General features: G+C 42.8%; 1 protein-coding gene across 1 annotated transcript in view; it reads right to left on the bottom strand.

Moving 5' to 3' along the window:
• DYRK4 (dual specificity tyrosine phosphorylation regulated kinase 4) overlaps window positions 1–12,376 on the bottom strand; it is a 74,352-nt gene extending 61,976 nt beyond the window's left edge. Inside the window, exons 1-3 of the mRNA XM_005307856.5 lie at window positions 12,279–12,376; window positions 11,733–11,823; window positions 4,317–4,411 (exon numbers count right to left, since the gene is read on the bottom strand). Of these exons, the coding sequence (XP_005307913.4) occupies window positions 4,317–4,411; window positions 11,733–11,793 (156 nt within the window). The 5' untranslated portion in view covers window positions 11,794–11,823; window positions 12,279–12,376. The remainder of the gene's footprint in view (window positions 1–4,316; window positions 4,412–11,732; window positions 11,824–12,278) is intronic.
• Window positions 12,377–19,936: the final 7,560 nt, after the last annotated feature.

Genomic DNA, 19,936 nt, shown 5'->3' with positions numbered 1-19,936 from the left:
TATAGTTTTATTAATATATAAGAACATTTTAAAATCTTTAATATGACAATATCTATATCAGTTAACAAAAAAATTATGTCTTTTACCAAATCACATCTCTTATTTGCTTAAATTTGCATCTCTAAGCTGAGAGAGTGTGTCACGTTTTGGTCCAATACGAATGCGCATAAAAATAAATTGCGAAACTTATCAAATGCCAAAAAATTAACAAGTGTCTAAATTTGAGACTCCCTTTGAGCTTGAGGCCCAGGCCAAATGGCCCTCCTGGCCGTCCCTCTGATTGGCCCTGACACTATGAACTTAATTCACTAACACCAGGAGATTAACCTTCCACGAAAGAAATCTGAACTCATACCTACTAGGTGGTTCAAAAGGAGCTTTTGACAGTCTGGGTAGGTTCACATTAATTTTCCATGACACAAAACATTTCTTAGTGGGATGTTTCAAAAGTGTCAAGGTCTTTATGAATCTGACAACAAGATGTTGCTGAAACTCTGGTGTACCTTTGACTACCTCATGATAGGTTGTAACATCTGTCAGATGAACCCAGATGGAATTAATCTATAGTTTCAGACTAATAATGAAAGTAGTTAAATAGATTTTGTGTGTGGGGGGGGGGGGGAGAGGTAAGTCAAAGAGTCCATATGGACTTGTTTATACCATACCAGAAACTCTATCATGTGACAATGACCTAACATCATATATTGCTGTAACTGAAATAATTCCCAATAGGAAAATAATGGGAGCTGCTGGGTGCTGAGCACTTCTGAAAATCCTACCACTTCATTGCCTAAATGGGAATTGACATGTTTTGAAAATCTAACTCAGTGTGACTTGCCCATGGTCACACAGCAAATTAGAGCCAGAGTTGGGAATAGATTCCCATTGAACTCCATCCCTAAGGCCAGTGTTTTCCAAACTTTTGAAAGCTGTGCCACCCCTTCAGGAAATTGAAACCCTTGTCCCTGGCAACCGTAACTTGTGTTGTTAAATTCCTGCCCATCTTAATGTATACAGCTTCTGTGCCCCCTTGCTAGTCCTTCACCACCCCCCTGCACTTCGAGGAACACTGCCCTAGACAATCCTCTTCTGAGAAATTTTTCAAGAGATATTATCTCTTATACAGTAGTATCTAATATTCATAGTGTTGGTCTTGCAGGTCATTTACTATAGCATTTCATGTAATTAGAGTTCTCCGAATACACTCTTCTCAATAGAGCCGCGTTCATTTGCTTTTCTCCTCAATGTAAGTCGGTTCATTCCACCATTAAAGATATGGCTAATAAAATGAAACTGAAGGTTTATTAAGAATGTGTGTAATACTTGAAGCACACTTTGGTAACCCAATGTGTGCTTCAAGTATATCTTTATATCTAAGTATCCTTATTGTTTCATGTATAAATAATTCTAAAATATTGCAAAGAGCAGCATAAAGTGTCAGGGCAAAATTCTCTTCATAGCCCCACATAGATCGTTGCTAATATTCTATCCTCGCTACCTGCTGGAATTCCCAGAGGGTGAAATTGTGGTGCTGAGAGCTACCCTGCAACTATGAAGAGAGAATTTTCCCACTAGATATAGATGGAAAAGGGTTGTACTAATCAAGCTAGGAATCACTCCCTTGGGGTCATATCTAATATTAGTATATATATGTAAAAACACATAATTTTAGAAATCTATTAAGTCATTTCTCTAATTACAACTGCTCCGGTTATCACCATAAAAAAGCTCGTATATAGAGTTAGGTGTATTTACTATAGTGTAATTACAAATTAAATGTAATGTACACATTTGGGCAAACAGCTCAAAAGATGAGTAGATTTTGATCTGAGGGATACCAAGACCATCTTCCCATTTTCCAGTGACTGTGTCACTAGACAAAGATATCCACTGCTGAAGCGCAGACAGACCCATTGTCAACAGGTGGGTGCCGAAGGTGATTTCCTTTGGTTACTTCCCTTAATATATGATGGTGGTTCTGCCCATCTGTTCTTTTGTTCTGAAAGCAGAGTCACCTCCAAAGTCTGACAGATCACAAAGAAGATGGTGCTAATAGATCCAGCCATACTTTGAATGGGCTACAGATCACATATGTTGTGTTGTTGCAGTGTTTCGTGTTACATGTTAAGCATTGACTGTATAATGCTGCACTGGCCCCAAGGAGATAGTCTATGTGTAGCTTCAATGATTCATTCTGTGTCTCCTCTGAACCAGGGTTTGAATGCTACAGTTTGCAAAGAGTAAACCTTACATTGGTTGCTTCTGTCTCAGAGAAGCCAGTATAAATTAAAGCTCTTGACAAATTTCTTGTTCCATTTTATGACCACCATGAGTTAGAGACATTCCTCTTAGCACAGCTGGCTGCATTAGCTGGAGTGACTGATATTACTGTTATTTTTATTAATTATTTATATTACAATACAACTGAGATCAGGGCCTCATAGTGCTAGATGCTTTCATATAGACAGTGAGACAGTATCTACCCTCAAGAATTTACAATCTAAATAGACAAAATAGGAAGAAAAGAAGCAATACTGAGACCCAGTAACACCATATTTTAAGTACTGAGGAGGATTTGGTACCAAGATAACTAGTCTGGAGATACAGCCAGGGAAACACTGAACAACTAAAGGGTTAACTGGCAGGAGTCTAAACTCAAGTGAATTGTTCAGAGGAGTACTCTAATCCTGATAATCCTCTAATCCAGGGGTCTCAAACACGCGGCCCGCGGAGTTATTTGCTGTGGCCCGCCAAGTTCCCCTTACCTGCCGCCACCCCCAGCATGCCGTGTCCCCGCTCCTCTGCCTACCTCCAGGCGCGTTCCGCCGCCAAACAGCTTAGCGCTTTCCAGGAGGGAGGGGGAGGAGCGGGGAGCCACGCGGTCAGGGGAGGAGGTGGAGAGGAGGCAGGGCAGGGGCGGGGATTTGGGGAAGGGGTTGGAATGGGGGTGGGAAGAGGCGGAGCAGGGGCCGGGCCTCATGGAAGGGGTGGAGTGGGGGCAGGGCTGGGGGTAGCAGGGGTAGGGGGCGTCAGTGATGCGGCCCTCGGGCCAATGTACTAGTCCTCATGTGACCCTCGTGGTCATTTGAGTTTGAGATCCTTGCTCTAATCCTTAGGTCAGCATCTACCTAATGTCAGCTGGAAGAGTGCCTACAAGGCATCTTTCACACCACTTTGTTCCTTCAAATTCCTACAGTTCAATAGTTCAGGAAATCTATGCCGCTTGTCACTCTGTAACCAAATGTTGGTAGGACAAACCATGCCCTAGTAGGGCTGAGAAACTGCGGCTCTACTGCGGATTCCAGGAACTCTAAGGGACTGCTTTCAAACTAGAGTATCTATCTTACGCCCAGCCAGAATATTGGAAGTTTTAAAGGGGTGCTGTCAATTTAAATTTTATATACTTTAAACAAATATATTTCTATTATTATATTATCACCTTAGTTTATTAAAAATGAAATACTTTTAAAATTCAATTTACATATCACTGTTTATTCTCTGTTTCTTTTTGCATTTGCCCCGAGGTGGAAAACAAAAAGAAATTAAGTCAGTGTCATATTTGTTTCTGGTCAGTTTCACTTGCACATTCTTAAGGTTCAGTCCAAAACCCACTGAAATCAATGGAAGAACTCCCACTGACGTCAATAGATTTGGATCAGGCCCTCAGTACTGCAATGTTTGGGTTTCAAATACTGCAGAGGAGAGCTTATTTGTTTTCATCTGATTAAAAAATGACATACATTTTCTATTGGTCTTTGGTTTTATAAAAAAAAATTGTGTTTAGACAATTTAAAATTTGGGACAAATTTCAGCTGATTATGTCCTTTTAAGCTACAATAATCTCAGAGAACCAGATTCAGCTCTAAATCGCACGTGTGTAAATCCACAATAACTTCACTAAAGCCAAACGAGTTGCTCTGGATTTAAACCAATGTAACTGAGAGTAGAATTGACCCACTGATTTCCCATTTTCTCTAACCTTCTCAAGTAGGTACTTCTGATTTGTCTGCAGCAAGATTCCTTTTTTGATTTTGTATATCGGGTAATTGTCTTCATTGACATAAGACTTTATCTGATTCTGTCTTTGGACTGCAGGTGTCTGGTCTAGTAGAGACTGTAATGAGAACAGATCACACTATTTTGTATCTGTATCTCTATGCATATATTTCAAAGTTATTAAATGAACAAAAACGTGTTGTTTTACTTTTGAGGGAATGTGCTTCTTCTGTATGGATAAGCAACAAAAGTAAGGCTCTTATGGCTAGTCGTGTATCCAGTGAATTATTATGTATAGCTGTTATAATTTCATTGCTTACCAAGGATACTTGAATACAGTCTGTCTCACTTGATGGGTTTTGATCTGTTTTTCCTTTGCATACTGAATGACACACATCTCCCTTAGGAGTCCTTCCTGTTGGATGGAATATCAATACAGAGGGCAATAAATTCATTAGAACAATGTGAAATAATAGTGCACTCAAGTTACATAGGGAATTATATCAAACTCATTTCTCTGGTAGGTGGGTAGCTATATGTACTCATGTCTAAAAGGAGTAACCAGGGGATTTTATTACTGTATAACTGTTCTTCCTCACCCCATTCCCTGATTACTGTCTGCTAGTTCCTCTTGTCAAGTCATGTCTCAAATGAGGTTGTAAGTGCTTCAGGGCAGAGACTGCATCTTTTTGTTTATACTGTAAAACACCTAGCACCCTTTTAGGTGATGCAAAAACAATTAATAAAATAATTATAATTAAAAAAGTAATAGTGGTAGGGTTTGTGAAAATACACAGTGGAATAAGGCATGCACACACAAGTAATGCAGATACATTCAGAGTATTATGGCCTATATTGCATTTGATTTGCTGTCCAAGTTTCTTGAGTTTTTATTTAATTTCACTTATTATGATTGATTGGAGTTATTATGTATTATCTGAATTACAGTGGCACTTGTGCTAGGTGCTATAATTACATTAAGCAAATACAAAAATCCCTGCCCCAGAAAATTTACAATCTCACATACAAATGCAAGAATGAGGCAAACAGAAGGGTGGGATAGGGGAGGACGATGAGGTAATAATGAAACAATTAAGTTTTTCACAGTAAGAAGCAATCACATCTTACCACATGCATAGCCATGATTGATTGGTAGGGTTTTGTAGCAAGAAGCATTTTGAGAAAGTTACTGAATGAAGGTCAGATTTAACAATAGGGATGACATTTTCAAAATAGTCCAGCTAAGCTACAAACATGAAGCTTGAGCAAAGTAGATAACTAAGCACCAATGCATAGTGAACAACAGGAAACTGCAAAGTGCACATGCAAAAACCTGAAAATGTTAATCCTTCATATCCTATTAAAACTCCAGAACTGGAGGAAATCAAGTTTCAACCAACAAAACAAATCAGGGATTGCATTTCTTGGCAATTGGATCATGGTTGGCATGGCCATAAGAGGTGCAAGATATGTGGCAAATGTAGTTTAAATTAATGGACAGATACAATAGTCAGATTTGAATATGCAATTGGACTGTCTAATTATTATTAGGAAATAGAATGTATATGTAAAGAAAAATAAAGACAACTATACCCATATGTTTTTTGTTTATATCTAAAGCTAAGTTCAATGGGGGAAGTAACATGCTTATATAATGCAAGTTCGATATAAACAAATGTAGAGCAACACAGAGAGGCCTGAGAGGACTTAGCAGTTATGGATTCATTCAGTAATTTAAACAGCTAAGGAAAGGGGTGGAGGAAACAAAGGAAAAATAATTTAGGATATTTTTGCCTATATTTAGTTTTTAAAAATATTCCCTATAATGCATTAAAAATTATTTTAAAAGCACTGGCTGATTCCGGATCCAGCTTTCCTGTGACTTTTGAATCTAGCACTTTCAGCTTCAGTTTCATCCAAAGTCTCTGGCCTTGGCTACACTGGCGCTGTACAGCGCTGCAACTTGCTGCGCTCAGGGGTGTGAAAACGCCCCCCCCCCCCCCGAGCGCAGCGAGTGCAGCGCTGTAAAGCGCCAGTGTAATCAGCGCCTGCAGCGCTGCAAGCTATTCCCCTCAGAGAGGTGGAGTACTTGCAGCGCTGCGAGAGAGCTCTCACAGCGCTGGCGGCATGACTACACTCGTCCTTCACAGCGCTGCCGCGGCAGCGCTGTTAATCCCCAAGTGTAGCCAAAGCCTGAGTATCTAATACTTCCGAGCTTGGGCTGAAGCCACTGTCAGCTCCAAGCTGAATGACAATGAATAGCAATAGAGAGACAAGATGGGTGAGGTGATATATTTTATTGGACCAACTTCTGTTGGTGAGAGAGACAAGCTTTTGAGCCCTCAGAGCTCTTCTTCCTGTCTGGGAAAGACACTCAGGGCTTGTGTACACTTAAAACCCTACAGTGGCACAGCTGCACCACTGTAGTACTTCAGTGTAGACACTACCTACGCTGAGGGGTGGGGGTTTTCTCCTGTCAGCGTAGGTAATCCACCTCCAGAAGAGGTGGTAGCTTGGTCGACAGAAGAAGTGTTCCATCAACCTAGTGCTGTCTACATGGGGATTTTGTTTGGCTTAAGTAAGTATTCCACTCTGGAGTGTGGATTTTTTACATCCCTGACTGACATAGTTAAACCAATCCAATTTCCTAGTGTAGACCAGGCTGAGAATGTCAGAGCTAAATACACAGTGGAACAGATTGTTTAGCATAAATAGTTAACACATGTTCTAAGGGATCATTGAAGGTGAAGTGGCCTGTTCACACCTCTACAATCATAGGACAAAAAAAAAGGCGGGGGGAGTTAGGGAGTAGCTCTGTGTAGCTCGAAAAATTCTCTTTCACCAACAGAATTTAATCCAGTAATAGATATTACCTTACCCAGCTTGTTGCTCTAATATCCTGGAACCAACACAGCTACAACACCACTGCAAACAATGAACAGCAGTGATCCTTAATAATGCTATGTTCTGTGCCCATTCAAGATCACTGCATTTCCTCATGGGCCACTCCCTTTAAAGGAATCTTGCTTAGTTAAGAGACAACATAATTAAAAACTAAACAGAAAGCTTCAACTGTGTCAAAAGTACCAGAATAAATATTTTGTGTCATAAATTTACTATCTGCACTTAGGGCCTTTTCTTTATTGTGGATCTTTTCCACGGGTGGATGGATGTGTACTCTAACTATTACACTGCCTTCTCTTGTTCAAGGAGTAGGTTAGTGTGGACTGGGGTAGAGTGACTGTCACTGCCTCTTGGGTTAATCTCTTGAGTAGCCTCAGCTTCTCCTGACTGACCATCCTTAGTTTGCTCTCAGTCAGGTCAATTCCTGGACCTTCAACTTCAATTAAGCCTGCCAGTCCTTCACTTTTTGGGGCTTGCAGTCTCTTTCAGTCTCCTGACTGTTTTCTTTGAGGCAGCCCGGTGCTGGTGCTTGCTGTCCCATGCCCTTCTGACTCCCTTTCCGTCTCTGTACTCTTGCCTTTATAACCTCTATCCATGCTTGGCAGCTCTACCTACATGGGGGTGTGATCAAGCTGCTTGCTTGTAAACAGGTCAGACTCTCCTCCCCCCTCTATGTTCAATAGGGGGTTTGTAGACCTAATTACAGTGACATTCCAGTAAATGCCCATCAAGGTTTCTTATTTTGACCACGCAAAGAAAAAAATCACAAAAATGAGCCATGCCATGGAAATGTATGATGGAGGTTAGGCTGCACCCACAGATGTGAAAATAAAAAAGTAATTTGACTTCTCCATCATTCCTCTTTTTCCTGCCTCAGAAATCACCAAGTGACAGTGTGGTGACATAGTCAAATACTTTGGCTTGGTTTTAAAGAGCTGGATAATTCTGTGACCAAATTTTGTGGCAATACAAGCTAAAAGTTAAGCAAAGGGAAGCTCCCACACTTCCAGGACTGCACAGTTTGCCAAGCCTGTCATGGGGGGAATTGGTCACTTTCCTTGGAAGTGTAATTTATTAACCACGGCCAAGGGTAGAAAGCAGAGCAGATGGATTAGTAATCTGATATGGCAAATTCTATGTTCCTAACTCTTCTGTGTCTAGAAGAACATGTTTACAGTAAAGTACACTTTTCCACAGAGAGTTATATTCCCCAATCACTATGAAACTGCTTACCTTGAGAGGAAAATTTAGGAAAGCAAGGGATAGAATTTTCTCAGTAACTGGTTCACTATGGAACTCACTTGCAGAGATTAGAAATACCACAAATCTCACCATTTGCAGAACAAAGCATAAAACATGTTTTACCAACTAAAGAAGAAGATTCACTAGGCTGCCTCAGGGAAAGAAAGAAGTAAATGACTGCATGTGGGCCTTCGTATTGTGGTGATAATTTTTGTTTGATTCTCCCACACTATGGTGAGGAGACCTACTGATTAGTTTTTTTCCCCTTAAAATTAAAAATATATTGAGGCATTTGAAATGGGGCAAAAGTAGTACTTCACACAAAATGGACTTTGCAAAGAAATATAAGCAAATAAAAAAAGATTAATTTTTGTTCCTATAAGCCTTGACAGATATGAATTGAGAGAAAAACTCAATGATAGAAGCAAGAGGACAGACAATTAATCCTGACTGTCTTTTCTCCCCCTCCCACCACCCACACAAAAGAGGATGAAGAGCCATGTGGAAACTCTTGGTAAATTGACAGTGGCTCAAAATTGACAAGGAAGGCTACAGCAAACTGCATTAATGGGGAACATAAACCTGAAGGACAGCGCATTCAGCACAGTAATCAGTCACTTGTAAGTAGGACATTGTATTGTTTGTAAACTTACATTTTATTTTTGTCATTGACAAAGCATGTGAAGAGCTAAGCTACAGAACAGGTAGCAGAAGTAAAAGTTTCTAATCTCATTTACACTGAGCAGATCATTTACATTGGTAGGGAAGTGTGTTTTAGTCCTGATTGGAAAGAACCACTTATAAGGATGAGAGGATACATCAGTCTCCATAGCTGCATTTCTTATGCTCACTTCTGAGATTGCCACCAGTCAGGCCAGCTGTCCTATAGGAACTGAACTGAGACCAGTAATTCATGTCACACATTCATTGGCCACAAAACAGCCATCAGTAGGAAACAACTTTGAGTTATTACAGATCTGGGGCAATTTTAAACCAGTTCCCTACAACTAAGAGGATCCATATCTGATTACTACTTCCTTAAGGCATGCAGTGCCATTACATCCGCTTTGAGTGAGCCCTTTTCTGTAGCTTTATGAGGTACAAACACATTCTCTTAAAAATGGCACTATATCTTTTCCTTCAGCTTTTTGGTATGGAAAATATCAAGAATATTGGGTCTATCGATTGTATTTATATTTCCTAATAGAAGCTCTAGAGTAGACCAGTGGTCCCCAAATGTTTTACGTCACGCCCTCCCGACTCCTAATATAATCTGCCCGTGCCCCCGTGGTTGGGAGCCAGGGGTCGGGAGCCAGGGCCAGAAGCGGGGCTGTGGTTCGGGCCAAAGCTGAGGCCGCAGATGCAGCTGGGGCCGTGGCTGGAGCAGAAGTGGGGCCGGGAGATGGACCATGGTTGGGAGCCGAGGCCTGGGCCAGGAGCGGGGCCAGGCTGCGACTGGGAGCCAGGGGCCGTGGCTGGGGACAGGAGCGGAGCCATAGTCAGGGCTGAGGGCCGCAACTGGGGGTGGAGCCAGAGTGGAGCTGGGGACAGAGCGGGGCTGGGTGGTGCTCCCTCCCTGCCCCCTGTGGGGGCTGGTCTGGGCCCTGCCACGCCCCACCCCAAATGTTCTTCCCCGCCCCTTTAGGGGTCACGCCCACAGTTTGGGGACCACTGAGCTAAACTAACGGTGTAGAATAGGTTTTAGAGAATACAGTTCCCATCTTAATGCATGAAATACATAAGACTTTCAAGGTTGTTACAAGGCAAAGGCTATTATCCAAAAAAGGCCATTTTAACCGCCATTAATTTAGCCATTTTCCAAAATAATACAACTTAGGATACAACTTACAGAAATTCTGAAAGGCTCCCATTCATGCAGATTTTGATCTGCAATGCCTTTGCCTCAAATGACAGTGTCAAACTGTCAAGATGGCAGCTTCCTAATTTTTTTTTTTTGTAAATATATTTAAGACATTTGTAGTTTGTTTTTTAATCATTTAGGAGCCTAAATCCCATTTTCAAAAGTGACATAAGCACATAGACCCAAAACCTTGAAGATATTTAGGCTCCTAATTTCCACTGATTTCAGTGGAAGTTAGGAATCTAAATACCTTTGAGGATCTGGGCCTTAGGGCCAAATTTTAAAGTTATTTCAGTATCTAGGTGCCTAATGGGATTTTCAAATGTGCCTGGATTCCCAAAATGGGAGTTAGGTACCTGGACACATTTGAAAATTCCTCTAGAGTCCTGTCTGCAACTTTAGGCACCCAAATACCTTTTAAAATCTAGTCTTTAGGAGCTTAAATCTCACTGAAAGTCAATGGGTCTTAGGGTATGTGCTGCTGAAGCACCGTAGTTTAGACACTTCCTACAGCGATGGAAGGGGTTTTCCCATCAATGTGACTAATCCATCTCTCCGAGATGCAGTAGCTAGGTCAATGGAAGAATTCTTCCATTGGCCTAGGTGCATCTACAATGAGAGTTAGGTTGACCTAACTACCACACTAAGGGTGCAAAATTTATCACAGCCCTGAGCAAGATAGCTAAGTCAATCTAATTTTTAAACACAGACCAGGCCTTAGATGATAGTCTGTGTTGCAAGTGCTGTTATCGAACTGAGTACTCAAATGTGACTTGAATGAATATATATCAGGCACAAAATCCATTAAGAGGCAACATCTCAGTGGGAGCAAAGCACTTAAGCACCTGCTTAACTTTAAGCATGTGATTAATCCCAACAGGATTACTCATGCTTAAAGTTACGCAAGTGTTTGTTTGCTGTGCTAAATTAAGGCATTAGTGCAGTCTCAGTTTTCAGTATGTTGCATATGCACATGTAAATTTCATTGACTAATGATAACTAATAAAAATATTAAATAAATTAACTTTGCTTTTGAGGAGGAAGGGTCTAAGACCATCTTGAATTAGCACAAGAAAAAGTTTTGCTTTACCAAATCTATATCTCAGCATCTCCAAAGAGTTTATATCAGCATGGAAAGGTATTAGGCACTTGATTGAAACCAGTGGGACTTCTCACATTAAGGCAAGCAGGATTTGGCCAAGAGGGAGCTAAATAAGTAGAGCCCTGCAAATCTGTGGATATCCACTTTATATTCTCAGATATCCACGGACCATGTTTGCAGATCACGTATCAGATGCAGATACAAATTTTATGTCCACGCAGGGCTCTGTAAATAAGTGTTTGAAAGAAAGAAAGAAAGAAAGAAAGAAAGAAAGAAAGAAAGAAAGAAAGAACTAATGTTTTTTAATCAATAGTTTGATGCTGCAAAGCCTCACTCATGTAAAGTAATTTATATTAATTTAAATAAAAGATTACATATGTAAATTTTGCTTCATTTAGCTCCAAATGAAAAATCTCTCCCCTTGTGGGGAGGGAGGTTTGTGTTAGAAGTTATGCTCTAGTGTTGCTATTTCTACAGAAATAGATCTTTTATAAATGGGTTTTTTTATGACTTGAGGGAAATATAGTAATAAGACTCTCTCTTGTATTTTTATATGGATAAGCAATTTTAGTGAGGATACTTTCTCATTTAAATATTAGGAAAGATGGTTATAATTTCATTGCTTACCATATGCACAGGAATTAATCTGACCCAAGTTGACACTGGTTTTTTCACAGTCTTGTTTCATATTGTGAACAACAGCACTTGCTTCCTTTTCCTGCATGAAGGGATGTCACGAGTGAGATAAATTCAGTGACAGTGCACAAGGTAATAATGTTGTTAGAACAACAAGAAATAATACTACATTTAAACTGTAGGAAATCTGATCAGAAATTATCTTCTGGCAGAGGGAAGTGCATAGACAAAATCAGAAATGTACACAGAAGTCATTCAAAGGTATGCCAGGTATGTCATCTTACTGATGATATAGGTCTGAATTTGGGTACCAGGCACACCTCTCACTGCCACCCAGTGGTTTAACGGATGGGAGGCTTGACTGGATCTGCGAGGTGCAGACAGGTTTAGAATGAAAGAAGGAGTGTACACAAGGATAGGTCCCTCGTTCCCTGGTGTTCCGCAGCCCACTGGCCGGCCAGGGAAGTGTGACCCATTGGCTTTGCCTTTCCACAATCGTTAATTTAAACCCAGGGTTTCTTGAGCACCTGCCATTACCTTAATGACACTCTCTCCAACTAATCCAGGAGGGGCATTGAAGAGCTCTGCAGGGAGATGACTTTCAAACCTCTTTGGCTGGAAGGATGGGTCAAAAATAAAGGAATTAAAAAGGAGAAATGTGAATAGGCCTCAGAGGAGACACATACACACACTTTCCTCAAAATACACTCATTTCAGTAGAGCATATGGGCCTAATTCTTATCTCACACCAGTGTATATCATAACTTCAGTGAAGTTAATGGAGTTAGTCGTTAGTGCGAAACAGAGAATGGAGTGGGAGAGCCTGGGCTCCCCTTATCACCCCCCTTATCACAGAAGGGGCATAAACCTCCTGTTCCACCCCTCCTCTCAAGACTGAGGAGAGGATGGAGAGGTTGAGAGCCCCAGGATGAGGGCGAGTCACTCTCATAGGTCTGGAGGTGGGTTTGAAGTGGGTGTCAAATTGCAGGTTGCAGAAGGAGTCTCTATTATGCTTTATTATCATAACTATTATTTAACAGTTATGGTAGTGTCTAAAAGGTCTCAACCAGCTAGGTGCTGTACAAACGTGGTCAATTTCCTGCCCCAAAAAGCTTACAGTCTAAAAGACAAGACGTACCAGGTGGACAAACAAGCAGGTTAGGGCAAGAGAAAAAAGGTAACAAATATAACAGGATGTGCAGAATTCTTATCCAAGAATTTTGTCTCTTCTTTACTACTTAATTTTTATTACTTTTAAACTGTAGATGCCTTTGGCTCAATCATTTTTGAAATTTGTCTGTAACATCCAAAAACGGAGCCTTATGTACCCAGTGTTAACTTTATATTGAAATATTGTTGAATCTTTTATAATTGTAGGTAGAGGAAAGTAAATACAGGCTTTTCTCTCCAGTGTGGCTGTGAAATCCAGCTTGTGCTAGCCAAGTTAATTTTGCCAGTTCTAACTCACATATTTACCTGGAAATGGTAATCTCAAAATACAGCACACTATATAACAGGCACAATTCTAGCCTTTACACTCTGTGTGCCATGTTCAGTACTTTCCGTACAGGCTAATGCTGGCTGTATAATCAGCAAGCCCCATTCCAGCATTAATAGCTATGCAGGTAGCCAGAGTGCACATCTTATTTCCAGCATCCTCTTCTGTTCTGTTGGACCACTGAATCCTCCTGCTAGCCATGGGTACAAATGATTGATCAGACATTTGGACCAAGGCCAATACCGGGACCCTGATGGCAACTGCAGTGACAAGCCACAATCAGTTTCACTGTGTATGTACAAGCAGAATTTGGACAAACTGATGAAAGTGAAAATCATAAACACCAACAGTGACAAAAGACAACCAAGTCACCTGAAGATTGATATCAGAGAGTCCACTGGGAACTCAGAGACCAACAGTATATTATTATGGGGGAAAAGGTGACTACCAGTAAGAGCAGACGTTCCCTGATCACTCAAGAAAGTTCAAAGAAGAGTAAGAAAGCTATGCAATCTGCTCCATTAAATTCTACATCGTTTCAGTGGCCTAGACACCAGCAGAACTAATAGTGTGTTGAAGCTGTCAGATGCAATTGGAATCGATTGTTAACCCAGATAAGATTTCATTTGGAATGTCAGCGCTCTCTAGTGTTCCACTCTCACCTCTGCAAATCTTTCATCCCCTACTCTCCCCAGTTTCATCACCACATTACCGCTTTCCCGAGTTTGCCCAAGGAAATTCATCAAACCCTTCCACTGAGCCTTAGGCAAAATACATTACAGTAATAATCAATAGCAGTAAATATGCACCATAGCATGGCTAACACCTATCACAGTAGGTTAAAAATGTGTAAGTGACCATGTAGATTGACAACTCTAATTTATTTTCAGAGATTTTTTTTTCTATGTCTCACTAGACTAGGAAATCAGTTCCAAAAGGAAAAAGAAGACTATTTGCCAGTGGGGGCGTTAAAAATATCTTACTTTAATATTATCACTTTTTGTTTTCACAAGGAAAGAAAACAAATAGCATTTTTTAGAGAGATGGTGGATGTTCCCCCCAAGGCTCCTTTGACAATGAAACTCAAGTTGACCTTGGGCATGTCGCTTTGCTTTTTTGTGCCTCAATTTCCCATCTGTAAAATGGGGCTAATAGCACTTCCCTCCCTCACAGGGAAGTTGTGAGAATAAATACATTAAAGATTGTGAGGTACTCAGATACTATGGTGATGGGGACCATATAAGTACCATAGAGAGAAGATGGGGAGAGGGAGCTGGGGACCACTTTTAAATTTTCACTGCAAAGTTTTGTTCACAGCATATTTACACTGAAATGTAGCATGGGAAGATGGCTGGGATATGCTGTAAGCATGGTGAAAGAGCAAGAAAACATGTGAGCTCTGCCACGCATACATGATTTATGAAAAACACTGCACTGTATCCAAATAAAGGAGTGATATAGAGAATCTCATTGCCACCAGCACAAGACAATGCCCTGATGGATCCTGATCATGGAAATGGAAGCTGGAAAAGTGGGCTTTGGAATATAGAGTTGATACATGCAGCATACTGCTGATAAACACAAGGCTCCACAGTTTCAGATAAGGACTGGACAAAAAAGGCAGCAGTACTTGAAGCACAGGAAGACAGGCAAGCAGTGAATTACTAAGTAAAGAGCAGAATGAAACTAAATGCACTGCTTGAAATGATTAGTGACTAATACAGCCCAAAGGAAAACATATATGTAATAACTACAAAATAGCACATTCCTTCTTTTATTCAAATGTTGGCAGCAGGGCCAGCTCCAGGCACCAGCGCAGCAAGCTGGTGCTTGGGGCGGCCCATGGAAGGGGGCGGCACGTCCGGGTCTTCGGCGGCAATTCGGGGGTGGGTCCCTCAGACGGCACGGAAGAGCAGCCGCCGAAGTGCCGCCGATTGCAGGGGTTTTTTTTTTTTCCTCTTCGCCGCTTGGGGCGGCAAAAAAGCTGGAGACAGCCCCGGTTGGGAGTTTACTATAGATCCACAATCACTAATCAATGCAACCACAGCATTTCTAGGTCTAGGTTTTCAGTATTACGAAGCTAAGAAAAATGTCACAAGACAAGTGAGTGCTACACAGATGCCCTGCTTCTGCTCTAATTGACACCAATGGCAAAACTGGGTTCAGTGGGAACAGGAATAGGCCTCAATTGCTTTTGCATTACTATTAATCCCCAAATCCCCCTTTTTGTTTGATTATTGACTGGCCTGCTAACCCTAATTCAAAGTATAACCATTGTCCTGCATTGTAGACATATCAATGTGCACCGTGTGATCTTCAACACAGTGGGTCAGATATCGCCATGTGACCCTGCCCCTTTGTGCTGCACTGTCAACAGATTATGGCTGTACAGCTGCTGTATCAGGTTCTGCAAAGCACATCCTGTGGAGGTGGGATCCTCCAGTGGCATTGAGCCAGGAGAGAAGCACTGAGGCCTGAATGCACAAAAGGAGTTAGGCATGGTGATGCGCCGCATAACAACACCTAACTTCACAAATCCTGAGTTAGGCACCTGAGCTCCTATACAATGAACAGGAGAGGTAGGCACCTTAGAATGTAATTAACAAAAGCCAGCAGGATAGGTAGGGAAATGCCTGCAATAGGGGTACATGCTAAACCTTGCCCCTATCTCAGAGATGAGTTCCTACTGCTGGGTGGCAGGGTGGTGCCTATCTCAGCTGCAAACCCTCTCCTGTATTAGGCACCTAGACTGCTGAAGAGTCGGTTGGGCGGGCGGGGGGAGGGGGGGAGAGAGAGAGAGAGCGCATCTGCGTATGTGCATGAGAATGACTCTTTAGCCCGGTGGTTAGAGCACTTGCCCAGGAAGTGGAACACCCAGGATCCAGTCCAATGACTCTGTCATTATTTATCCAGAGTGCAGTAGTTTCAACAGGAGAGACTATCCCATAGCTCAGTAATTAGAGCACTCATCAAAGGGTATGTCTACACTGCAATTGAAAACCTGCGGCTGGCCTGTGCCAAATGACTCAGGCTTGCAGGGATCAGGCTGTGGGGCTGTTTAATTGCAGTACAGATGTCTGGGCTTGTGCTGGAGCCTGGGCTCTAGGACCCTGCGAGATTTGGGTGGGAAGTTTCCCAAAGCGCAGGCTGCAACCCATGCCAGATCAGCTTCACTGTAGTTAAACAGCCCCACAGCCCGAGCCCCGCAAGCCTGAGTCAGCTGGTGTGGGCCAGCCACAGGTGTTTAATTGCAGTATAGACAGACCCTAAGAGGCAGAAGAACCCTGTTCAAATCCCTTCTCCCTCTCAAGCAGAGGTGGAACTTGAACAAGAGTCTCCCACCTCCCAGGTGAGTTCCCTAACCACTAGGCTAAAAGTTTTGAGGGAAGTCCTCCTTTCCCTCCCCCCCCCCAGCTGTTATTGTGTGAACTCACCAGGGGGAGGGAGGGCAATCTGGTAGGCGCCCTCTGAGCATGCTTACAGATTGGGACCTGCACAGGACATCACATGACTTGGTCAGCTAAATACTTATCTTTGCCTGGTTTGTGAATCACTGTTGGAGGCAGATCTAGGCATGTGGATGCATGGAGGGAGGCAGCAGTGCACATGTGCAGAGGCAGTAACATTGGCACCTAGGCAGGGGTCAAGGCAACAGGGGGGTCAAGTGGCCATGGCCCTCCCACTTTTGAGCGCCGGCTTCTGGCCTGACCTGGGGGCAGGGCCCATAGGCACCAACTTTCCCCGGCGCCGGAGGGAGCTCGCGCCCCCCCGGGCCCGGGCCCGACTCCACCCTTTCCCCGCCCCCATTCCAACCCCTTCCCCAAAGCCCCCGCCCCAACTCCGCCCCCTCCCTGCCCCTATTGAACCCCTTCCCCAAATCCCGTGCCGGCCCCGCCTCTTCCCCGAGCGCACCGCGTTCTCCCTCCTCCCCCCTCCCTCCCTCCCAGCCACGCAAAACAGCTGTTTCGCAGCGCAAGCACTGGGAGCTAGGGGGAAAATGCAGGCATGTGGCGCACTCAGGGGAGGAGGCGGAGGTGGAGGTGAGCTGGGCGGGGGGGCAGGGAGCTGCCGGTGGGTGCTCAGCACCCACCGATTTTTCCCCGTGGGTGCTCCAGCCCCGGAGCACCCACGGAGTTGGCACCTATGGCAGGGCCTTGGGGGCCAGAAGCTGGAGCCGGGCCCGGATAAGAGTGGCCTGGGGAGCCTGGGCAGCTGTGGGGAGCCTCCACCTGCCTGCGGTGAGAGGGTCCGAGAACAGACCCTGACCTGTGTCTAATCCCCTACCCAGGGCAGCTGGAGGGTCTGTGGCTCCCCACAGCTGCCTGGGTGGCTCTGGCCATGGCCTGGCTGCGGCCCTGCCCCCAGGCCAGGCCAGATACCTGCATAGCTATTAATGCTGGAATGGGGCTTGCTGATTATACAGCCACCATTAGCCTGTACGGAAGGTACTGAAGCCAGAGCTGGGTCAGGGTAAGAGATGCTGGGAGGGCGGGGGTAGGGACACTGGCTGGGGGCTGCTCTCGCCCCCTCCCTCCCGCTCCCCAGCAGGTGTAGGGGGCCAGGCTCCCCGGCCCGGCCTCATAGGGAAGAGGAGGGACAGGTATGAGGCCATGGAGAGAGTGGTGCCTAATTTCCTCCCTCCCCCCCTTTTAGGAAGACTCCATCACCCTTGCACGTAGGCAACTTTTATTCTGCAAAATTTAGGTGATGAGTGAGCTTAGGCACCTACAGGGTTCAGCTGGATTTTTGAGCATTGCAGCAGTCCAAAAATTGGGACTTAGGTGCCTAAAATGAGACTTAGGCACCTAACTCCTTTTGTGCATTCAGGTCTGAGTGGCCAACACAGAGGGGGACTAAGCAGGCTAAGATAGTACCGCCTGCTCCACTGATGCACATGGCCTGTTCTGTGGATTGGAATGAGAGGGACCATGGCCCCTCCTGTCTCTGTTTAGGGGAATGTGTACCCCAGGACATGTGGACTGAGAAATCCCTGAATTCCATCCAGTGCAGGGTTTGTGATTATGACTGGCCCTTGTGTGGGAGGTTAGAAGACTAACAAAGCTGCTTGTGTCCTCCAACTCTGCATTCAGTCTGGCTCTTGGTTTTAGCTGCCAATTGATTCCTACTTCTGGTACAGGAAAGTACCATCATATTCTGATTTAACAGGAAGTTACACCTACCTCTCTGAGATCTGCAAAGGACTGAAAATCAAGTGCTCTTACCTTTGCCTGTGTTAATTGTTGTTTTTTCCCTGATTTAATGATGACAGGGAGGACGCTAGATCTGCCTATTCTTAGTTTTTCATGCTTCGAAGCAATTTTCTTCCTATCAAGTGATGACAAAGAAAATTAATCAGTGGGACCACACAACTAAACACATTTTATATTATGCCTGTGCTTATGGGAAAACTATTCTGACCATCCTGAAAAAAAATGTTCTGTAATGAAGCTACTCAATTCACTGAAATATTGCAAGCAGTATCTATTCACATATAAATTCACTGGAATATAATATAAGAGTATAATTTTGATGAAATATAAGATGTATAATTTTGATGAAAAATAAGATGACTAGTACGCTGGCTAGTAAGTATCCACTCTTGGAATGATTAAAAAGAATTTTTCCTTTAAGGAACAAAATTACATTAAAGAAAATTGGGTGAAGATGCATGGGCTGGAGATTTTTAGTAATATGTTGCTATCAATGCTCTTCAGCAATTTATTTGTAAAGAGGAAGTCAGGGAAACCCTCCTTTGCCACGGACCAGATTCTGATACCCTTACTTCTGTTGAATACTATCTGACTCCATGAATAGCGCCAACAAAGTCAATGAAATTATTTATGGAGCAAAGTGCTATTAAGGATGAGTTAGGATATCAGACTTTGGTCCTAAACCTCTATTTTTGGATCTAAATGTTCTAACAAACCATCCATCCAGGCTGATGTTTTCTATTTCCTTTCAATACGTTTCTACATCTTGCACTATCTTTTTGCTATATATATCATACCCATCCTATTGACAGCCTCCACAACATTCCAAGACCTTTCGTGGCTCTCCCACAACTTCTAAAAGATTAGCAAAGAAATAACTGATATATGTAGATATTTACTCTTTCTTAAAATGAGGCTTTTTGCTATTGTTTTATCTTATTTGATAATAAAAGTTCTCAGGAAAAGAGACAGACTTGACAAATAAAATAAATAATAATAATAATAATAATTTATAATTTGGGGTCTAATAACAATTAGAATGTTTCCCAGATTATACTAACCATGAGCCTGATTTTGATTATAGACCACCAAGCAGAATTGAGGAACTACATTTTGAAACTGGTAGAAATTTCGGAGTCTTGTTTACAAGATATAAAAAACAGTTAGGACTGAATCCTGCAGCCATTATTCACTTCAGTAGTCCTATGACAGTATGGACTTGCAGGAGTGGGTCCTTGTTCTGTATGAATTGTTGGCGACTTGTTCTTCCATGCTAAGTGACTTTTAAGACTAAAGCTGAAAAAAGAGAGGCCTGGAATAGCTGCTGCTTTTTCTGACCAGCTAAGTTTCTTCAGAGATCCCATCCAAAGCATCAGGGTATGCATCTTCCTCAAATATATGAATACCTTGGCTGAGTCAAGTGCATTAAGTGTATAGTGACTGAGAAATGAACAACCTGCAGTATTCTGCTATACTTGTAAAATGGT

The sequence above is a fragment of the Chrysemys picta genome, chromosome 1, assembly GCF_011386835.1.
Source record: "Chrysemys picta bellii isolate R12L10 chromosome 1, ASM1138683v2, whole genome shotgun sequence".
Classification (NCBI taxonomy): domain Eukaryota; kingdom Metazoa; phylum Chordata; order Testudines; family Emydidae; genus Chrysemys; species Chrysemys picta.
The sequence above is the reverse complement of the archived record's forward strand: the minus strand, read 5'-3'. Positions and strand labels throughout refer to the sequence as shown.